Raw genomic sequence first — 9,503 nt, forward strand, 5'->3', positions numbered from 1 at the left:
TAGCAGGTTGTTAACTGCTTCCTCTTGGATTATGGGGGGTTTATCCTGCTCGCCGTCCCTGTCTTCCAGCTCAGGGGGCTGAATACCCTGAGGATAACTGGTCTGACTAAAAGACTGAGGCAAAGGCAGCATTAAGTACCTCAGCCTTTTCCTCATCCTCGGTGACAATGTTCCCCTCCGCATCCAATAAAGGATGGAGATGTTCCTTGGCAATTGTAGTGGCATTCTTGTATTGGGAATTGGGTATTACCTTGGAGGTCATATTACCAGCTCTGAGTTTGCCCCAGCCTGGAAGAGGACTATGGGAATGGTTAAGGAGACAAGAGCAATGTTACTGTTGCTATGGAGAGTGGAATTAATACAAGGACTGGTTGTTCTACTCAGTTCCTGCAGTTCCAGCACCTGACATCTTGCAAGGCAGAAAGGCTGTCAACAGAAGAATGGCCTCACCCTTCTTTATGGCAAGAGAAGGATGGCTGGAGATTAACTGTTTGAAGACTTCTTGGTAGCATTCAGAAGTTGACTTCAAAAGGCAACTGAGAGACAGGGAATTGTCAAGAGTTTTATCTAAATAGTGCCTGGAGCTGACGCAGAATTAGATCTTGCTGGAAGACACATTGGCTCAATGTTTTCCATAACCAGTTCAGCCATGACCTCTAGTCCCTGGAGAGAGCCACCAAATAATAGAAAAAAAAGTTCAGGCCATATGCATTTCCTTTTGTGATCTTCATCTTAGGACAGTGGGTAATATGAATGGTAGGATCCTACTTTGTTTGTCTCAGTTAAAGTGATGACTGCTTAGCCTTGCCTTGGAGTGCACAGAATGGCAAGAGAGCAGTCAGAGACCTATACTTGAGTAGGTCTAAAAACCAGTACAGAGTAAACATGCCATCAGTACTTTCAGAAATGTGTCCTACAGGGCCATCCTGATGTTGCTTGCTGGTTTCATGCCTGGTTTCATGCGGTGTGTTTCATAAGATAAATGTTTATACAGGTTTGATCCATAAATGTTTATCTTATTTGTACCCTTTGCTCAATAAACATTATTTTTTGACTAAAGCTCAGTCACCAAAGTGGACAGGAATCATCATAACAAATGGTCATTGAATTTACAGAACGCATTAAAGTGAAGCTGTTTCACTGAACTCCTACACAAGGAGTGAGGTCAATAATCAAACCTTACCAAGGCATGTAGTAAAATGTCATTTCAGTTTGTTCTGCCCCTAACTTCAACCATAGGTTGCTGCAGTTCGGAAAACCTGATCAGTTCTGAATCAGTCTCTAAAACTTTGCTGCCCACTTACCAGGCTGCTCACCTGTGCAAAATAAATTAGGCAGTTGCTACCAGGGGGGTATTTGCTGGTTGGCTGCCTACTGCCTCCTTGTGGGATTTGCCTTTCAGTTTTCCAGTGAATACTTCACTACTTCACTGTCATGTTCAGACTCCTTAGAGGAGAAAGATGCTGCTCAGCTTGGTACTAAGTGTTTAAAATCTTTCACATAAGCTTGTCAACCAGAATGATGCTGAGAATGTACCCTTCCCTGCAAGGTACGTTTGATACTTAATTGAAGACGGTGTGATTTTTCAGAATATTTGGAGAAAAATGTTACATTTCCAAATTTTTTTTTTGTCTTATGAAATCAATACCTGTTACATATGCTCAGGAAATTAGTTACTGTTTGTATAGAATGTTTAAAATAAATTCTCCCCATAGCATAATATATTATTGACTTCAGCTAACAAATATCTTAATATTTTTAGATTTTTTCTTTTGTGATAGCAGTATGCACATCTTGCATGTACTATACTTTAATCTTTTACAGAATTTACATTGTAGATATTTTTAGATTTGCAATACTAAATGCTGTTTTGAGTAAATCGTTCCCCGTTAAGCTGACTAATATAAATAGTGTCATAACAAGGGGACATAGTAACCTTAAAATGAAATACCTCATTTTTCCTAAACCAGAAATAGTATGCTCACTATACTAAAAACATAAAGGTAGTTATTACAGTTTGAGGGGAGTGATAAATGTATGCTGTATTTCAACTCCCATTTTTTTAATTTGAAATGCTTTTAACTCGGAGTGGTCAATGGCTGTCAGCTGTCGGTCTCTGTGACTCCCTTTTGGATCTGTTGGAAGCAATTTCACTGATGAAAACAAGGCTAAATTGCTTTCAGTGTTGTTGTTGAAAGGGTGTTAGACCTGGCATACTGCTGTGCATCTTTCATGCATTCTTCTCAGTGGCAGCCATACCATTTTCAGTACAGTTTGATAAACTGCTGGTTGAAACTATTGTTTGGTATCGCTGTCAACTCTGAGGTTATTTTTCTAGTGCCAGAAAAGCTGTAGCTATCATTGACAGCATTTCAAAATCAGACTTCAAAAATAGCATTGAATAAGCTTGTGAGAATCTTCTGTGAATGCAAGATTATTAATCCTGCTTTATGTAAACCATTTTTACTGTATTTTAAAAGCTTCTAATTTATAACACAGTTACATATCTTTTGTAAGGTTACTTAGGATTTAAATGGAATCAGTCGCACTTTAATGGAGCCCAGCTTTTCAGAGTTATTTTTATGCATCTGTTCCAAGTTATGTGTTTACTTAGTAAATAATTTCTGCAGTGGAGCCATTAAATTTTAGATGCAAAGTCCTGCAGTGTTACTAAAATCAAGCCAGGGGAAACAGTAATACTCTGATTAAGCACAAAAGTGGTATGTTCACCCTCTTTCTTGGGAATGTTGTGTTTAATAAAGTTGTTTGCAGTAAAGCATGCGGAATTTCCCATCTGCAAAGGTGCTGTAGACTGCAGCTCACAATAGAATTAAATAAGTTTTAACTCATTAGATGACTATTATGGTGTGTAGGCTATTGGAGCTGCCTTGAGAAGCTTCAGCATGTTCATTAAGCATCCTTTGAGAAATCTCATGATAACTTTCAGGGTTGTTTATGGTGTCTTTTGTACGTGACCAAGTTTGGTGGGTTTTTTTTCCCCACTGATTCTTTTATAGGTGACACTGCCTTAAAATCTAGCTTTCTCCCCTTATTGAAGCCTCACCTTCACCAGCCTCACCACCCTTATTGAAGAACACCTTAGACGGGTGTTCTTATGTATTCTTAAAATCTTTTCTCACCCACATATAGGTAGTGTACTAATTAAGTCCCTATTTGGTTTCTTTTCTTAAAGAACAATTTAACAAAAAAGCCAAACAAACACCACCTGTTCAACTGATGTATTTCTTACTGTCCACATTAGCTCATTCTTCTTTTCTGGACATTGTTCTCCTATGAATTACTTAATGCTGTCTGTCAGGGACCTACTTTGCAATTTCGCGTGGCAGGGCTTCAGCCTTTGCCTCCTTGAGTACATTTTGTAGTCCAGGGAAGTGTTTCAGGATTTTATCCTTTATCTGCATCAAGGTTGATGATGGTGATGCAGTCAGTCATACTGTATTTGACTTGGAGTCCAAGCCTGGATTTATCATTTGTTTAGTCTTTCAGACCTTTGCTTTGTGCTTTGACTTCAAATGCCATTGACAGATTTACTGCTTTATTATTTTGTTTTATTTCGTTGTCAGAACTTTTACAAGATAGAATAAGTAAGTTCCAGATTATCAGAAAGATGTTGATAAATTGCAGCAAGTGCAGGGGAGAACCAAAGTTTTCATAAGGCTGAATAATGGATTGTTTATGAAGAAAGATTAAAAGATTATAGTTTGGTTAAATTGATTATTAAAGGAGAACAGAAGGTCTGGAGATATTTGAAAGGTGTTAACAGCAAAGAGGGAGTTGAGTTAGCATCATACAAAAGAATAAAACTAGAGATATTTGGATTAATTTAATGGAAGGGAAATTTAGGCTGTCACATAAAACTTTTACATGATGATACTTACTGCTTTATGGATTAGTTTCTGAAAGGAAGTAGTAAGCACATAGTTTCTTGGAATATATAAGGGTCCAAGAGTAGACAAAAAGAAAACTCATGCAGAAAAAATGAGCAGTTGCAGGGAAACCACCTAATGGGTCTCTTATATCCCTAATTTCCATGGATCTGAAATAAAGGTGAACTTAGGTTTCCCAGAAACATTCAGAATGTCATCTCTCTGGCCCTCCTGAATGTCACGAAATATCATGGTTAAATTGCATATTCAAGTACCTACCAACCTTGCCTGTTTGGTATAACAATTTCAGTTCTTCAGCACACAACCATGCTTCAGGTTAGTTGGAGAGTATCTAACAGATACTGGCTTTGTGATAACTTTACTTTTTCATTTCAGTTACATTTTATTCACAGTTACATTTACTTATTCATGTGATTGACTACATTTTAAATGGCCAGGAATGATTTTTTTCTTTGATTTTTGTTTAATATAGCCTTTACGATAGAGCAAATCAGTGAACACAGCAATTAACCTTACAAATTTTTTCCTAGCCTTATTGTTGTCAGTCACTTACAACTTCCAGTGTCCATGGTAGATTGCCAAGACTGTGGGTTCATATGTATCTTTATTCTGTGTTTATACAGCATGGAGACTACTCTTCCATCATTGGTCACAGTAATGACATGTATTTAATGAGGGCTAAGGCTGTAACTGGAGTGTACCTTAATTTATTTTTTATGGTTTTCAGGAGGCTGCATTTAGATGGCCTTCATGTTCTGAAGGGCTAGTAGGCATTATGGAGCAAACTTATTTTAGGGTTTACATATGTGGGGAGGGAGAGAAAATGTTCCTTTCCAACCCAGCATTTTTGTTAATACTTGCTTTCGTGGTTGGGTACAGAAGTTAGTTGGGAGAAACAACTACAGTGTAATAGATAAGAGAATTGTCTTAATTCTTGCATAAGGGTGTGGGAAGGAAAGAGAAACAAAAGTTTACCTCTGGGGAGAAACTGAAAGAGAAGGCATGACAAAATAAAAATGTAGATGTGTTTTATGCAATAGTGATTCACTGAAGCCTACATGTTCTGTAATCAGTGTTGTGCTGATCACCGCAAAATACTGACCAGAAATTAAATTCTAGACTGTATGTTGCCTGGGTAGGAGAGAGAAAAAATGTAGGAAGGGAAGGATGCAACAAAGGTGGCATACAAAGAATATTACAGTAGAAGCATTCAGTATATCCTACCCCTTTCCTTGCATCCTCAGGTGAGGAAAAAAACCTATTTTTTCCAGTATTGTCAGTTGACCGATGGGAGAAGTTCAGAAGACTGAAGAAGGAATGTTTCTGCAGATCAGTAAAATATGAAAAAATATCAGCATAAATATTTATGGACAATTTTTTTCAAACCTTCTGAAATGGAAATGTCCTGGAGTGCCACTGAATTCAGCAGGGTTTGAAGGCATTAAGTGTCTCATAGGGCTGGGTTTCCATTTGGTATGCAAATGCGGTGTAGCACAAATGCAAACTTACTTCTGTAAAGACCATTTCAGAATCTGTATTACCTAATTTATAGGTGGGGTATGAGTACCTTAGGTAACTGAGAGTTGAATGGGACAACTGAGTGGGGGGGGATTAGGAGCATGGCAGGAGGTGGATTGTTTTGTTAGAGTTGTTTACTGCTTGCAAAATTTTTGTGGTTTAACCTCAGGTGGCAACTGAGCACTACAGGAAAGGGACCAGGGGTGGATACTGTCCTGGTTTTGGCAGGGATAGAGTTAATTTCCTTCCTAGTAGCTGGTACAGTGCTGTGTTTTGGATTTTGGATGAGAACAATGTTGATAACACACCGATGTTTTAGTTGTTGCTAAGTAGTGCTTACACCAGTCAAGGACTTCTCAACTTCTCATGTCCTGCCAGTGAGAAGCTGGGAGGGGGCGCAGCCAGGACAGCTGACCCCAACTGCCCAAAGGGACATTCCATACCATGGGACATCATGCTCAGTACATCAACTGGGGGAAGCTGGCCGGGGGGGCCGCTGCTCGGGGACTGGCTGGGCATCGGTCGGCAGGTGGTGAGCAGTTGCACTGTGCATCACTTGCTTTGTATATTCTTTTATTACTATTGTTATTATTATTACTATTTTATTTTATTTCCATAAACTGTTCTTATCTCAACCCATGAGTTTTCTCACTTTTACTCTTCCAATTCTCTCCCCCATCCCACCAAGGTGGGGGAGAGTGAGCGAGTGGCTGTGTGGTGCTCAGTTGCCGGCTGAGGTTAAACCACGACAAAAATCCTGACCACTAATTCTTGAAAATGAGCTAAAGGTAACAAACTGTGCTGATGCTGAAGAGTGTCTAGAATCTAACAGCAAAATATTTGAGCTGCATCAGAAGTAATATTAATGGTTAAAAAAGAAAGAGAGAAGAGTTTCTCTTTTACAAGTCACTGCTTTTGGTGAGAACCTGCTTTAAGGGAACCAGCATGCTCGTACTCTGTGGATATCATGAAGCAAGCTCTGAAAGCGTTGTGTGCTGTTGGCTCTAGTCTGGGGGATTCCCTTTCGATGATACCCTGGCTAGCTGCCTGAAAGAGGTAGAAAAATCTCTTTCATATCTTTGTAGTGAGGAAAGACAAAGACCCTATTACTGTGTTCTCCTTAGTCTTCACATAGACCTGGGAGTAACCAGCCAGAGGCTGAAGCTGGCAATAGCTACAAACACTTTAAGCAGTGACTGCTCGTTTTCTCTTTCTGTGTTTTTTTTTTCTTTTCTTTTCCGTGTTCTTGTTCCAAGACTCTCCCTCTCTGAGCCTGAGCTTGCCTTTCCAAACTGTCTCTTGCCAAAACAGCAGCCTGGGGATTCAGATAACAACACGTAGATGCCCATATAGACAAGTTGTGGTACTCATAAAATTACTCAACCTGCTTTTTTGCTGTTTGCACATTATTAGCCCATTTTTCTGCTATTTGTCTACTGCATATGTGTTACACATCTCCATCCAGCAACAGGAATAATAGAGATCAGCTCTCCACTGATTCCTAATGACAATGGTTAAAACAATTAATATGCTTATCTTGTGAATGTGATAAGATTATGTAGTTCTGTTACAGTCCATACACTTTAACTGTATTTTGTCTTATTTTTGAAAAGCAAAAAACCCTGTAGGATTTAATGAAAATATAATACATTGTACTGATTTAGACATTGCTTCCTTTCTCAGTGCTCAACCCAGGAGTTTTTCTTGATAGTCAGCACCCTGTCTCGTCTGGACTTGGAAATTCAAGCTCTTGTTCCAGTCATACATTCTCATGTGAAAACTCCTCTATTACAAAATGCACTGTTGGAAATCCCAGAACTTCTCTCCCCAGTAAAACATTATTTAAAGATCCTTAATGAAGAAGCAGCCAAGTAAGTAGAGAAAATAGATAAATCTACCGTGCCTCATAGGCTTTCTGACTAAATGTATTCAGTTATGTGAATTATGCATCTTGTTTTAATGCACCTTAGTTTTATATTTTTGGTTTTATATTTATGTATGTACAGGTTGCTTATAGTTAAAGCAGAGATTGCTGTTTTCTACAGCTTATATTCTTTTTTTAAAGTTAAATTAGGCGAGCAAGTATTTTGCCTAGTGGGTGTCTGTCTCAGGCTGAATAATTTTTTGAAAGTTTTTCAGCTGTTTTGGGGAATGAATTTAGAGCAAAATATGTTTTGCTCATGTTAATTTGTTTAAGAACTTCTTAATTTATTTTTTTTTAAATAGAGAAGGCATTCCTTTTGAAGAGAGACTTGACCTTTAGCAGAGTGGCTGCTTTGCTGTCAGGAATATGCCTTTTACTATTCTTGTGAAAATTCATCAAAGCTTTGAATGCCCCCTGTCCTTTTTTAAAAATCGCTTTACGTGCTCACTAATGACAGAGAATATGAAGTTTAATAGCTCTGAAGATGCCATGTAGCCTGTGTGATTTGTACCCCCTCAGAGCATTTCTGGGGTTAGTGCCCTGATCATGGACTCCTTCTAGAGAATGACTAAATGAGCACCTGCCTCAGGCTCTGGGTGTGATCAGGCTTTTCTCTGCAATTGCCTTCCTGCAGTCTGGAGAGGTGAGCTAAAAATATGGAGACTGTCTGCTCCTTTTTGTCTTAATTCTGCCCTTCGTTGGTCCAAGGAAAAAAATGGTAGACAGAAGAAGGTATTAAATTGGAATGAATATGCATTATAAGGGAGAGTGTCTTTAAATAATTTGTTGGGTACTGTTTCTTCTGAAGAACTGCTCCCTTCATTGTTACCCCTAGATTCTAGTTTTAACCACAGGAAGAAGAAGGTGGGAGGCTTAAGGTGCAGAATAGTAAAGCAAGAAATGAGTTCAGTAGGGGAGGGATGTGTAAAAACCTCTCAAGGGACAGGATTTAGGAGGAATACCTTGTGGCCAGTGAAAGTAACTATCTTTCAGAAAAAAAGCAGTATAAAATCTTCTAAAAAAAAAAAAAAAAAAAAAAGGTTCTCTCATGGTGCTAGGCACAGAGGCAGTCTGTCTGGCTTGCACAGCCAACCTTTCTGAGCACTTGACTTCACAGGTTTTTGGTCTCCTTTCAGCATAATTTTTGTTTATGCAACATGTTGAGAGGACATTCTGAACACAAAATGAGTATCATCCAGCTTTATATCCACATCATCCTAAACTTCCCTGCTATGAGCAAGTTTCATTTAACTTTGAACATTTCCTCATGTGTAATATTATGCGATATAATTGACTGTGATATACCTAGAGGTTCTTTGAAAGATGTGGTGTATAGTTTAATGTGTAGTTATACTGGGGCGGCATAGTCTTCATCTTTTCTTTTCAAAACAGACTAAAAATAAACATCCAATTTATTTATAAAATCTTTTTTCATCTTTCTCCAGCTGAGATTTAAAATTAAATTTAAGAATTAAAGCCTAAACTTACTTTATTTGCTTTTGAATTAGAGACAGCTGCAAGGTGTATAACTTTAGAAGTTGAGAAGGGTAGAAATATCATAGAATAGTTTGGGTTGGAAGGGACCTTTAAAGGTCATCTAGTCCAACCTCCCTGCTGTGGGCAGGGACGTCTTCAAGTAGATCAGGTTGCTCAGAGCCCCGTCCAACCTGACCTGGAATGTTTCCAGGGATGGGGCATCCACCACCTCTCTGGGCAACCTGTGCCAGTGCTTCACCACCCTCAGCATAAAAAATTTCTTCCTTATATCTAGTCTAACTCTACCCCCCTTTAGTTTAAAGCCGTTCCCCCTTGCCCTGTTGCAACAGGCCCTGCTAAAAAGTTTGCCACCATCTTCTTTATAAGCCCCCTTTAAGTACTGATAGGCTGCAGTAAGGTCTCCCTGAAGCCTTCTCTTCTCTAGGCTGAACAACCCCAACTCTCTCAGCCTTTCTTCATAGGAGAGGTGTTCCATCCCTCTCATCATTTTTGTGACCCTCCTCTGGACCTGCTCCAACAGGTCCGTGTCTTTCTTAGGCTGAGGGTTCCAGAGCTGGACACAGTACTCCCGGTGGGGCCTCACCAGAGCAGAGTAGAGGGGCAGAATCACCTCCCTCGACCTGCTGGCCACGCTTCTTTTGATGCAGCCCAGGATA

The 9,503-nt window shown here is 39.2% G+C and overlaps 1 protein-coding gene across 1 annotated transcript in view; it reads left to right on the forward strand.

Annotated features, from left to right (window-relative positions):
• The window catches only part of MSH3 (mutS homolog 3), a 123,298-nt gene that overhangs the window by 68,140 nt on the left and 45,655 nt on the right, over positions 1 to 9,503 (forward strand). Inside the window, exon 14 of the mRNA XM_009331783.1 lies at positions 7,110 to 7,297. Coding sequence (XP_009330058.1) covers positions 7,110 to 7,297 — 188 coding nt within the window. The remainder of the gene's footprint in view (positions 1 to 7,109; positions 7,298 to 9,503) is intronic.

The sequence above is a fragment of the Pygoscelis adeliae genome, unplaced genomic scaffold (assembly GCF_000699105.1).
Source record: "Pygoscelis adeliae isolate BGI_AS28 unplaced genomic scaffold, ASM69910v1 Scaffold19, whole genome shotgun sequence".
Classification (NCBI taxonomy): domain Eukaryota; kingdom Metazoa; phylum Chordata; class Aves; order Sphenisciformes; family Spheniscidae; genus Pygoscelis; species Pygoscelis adeliae.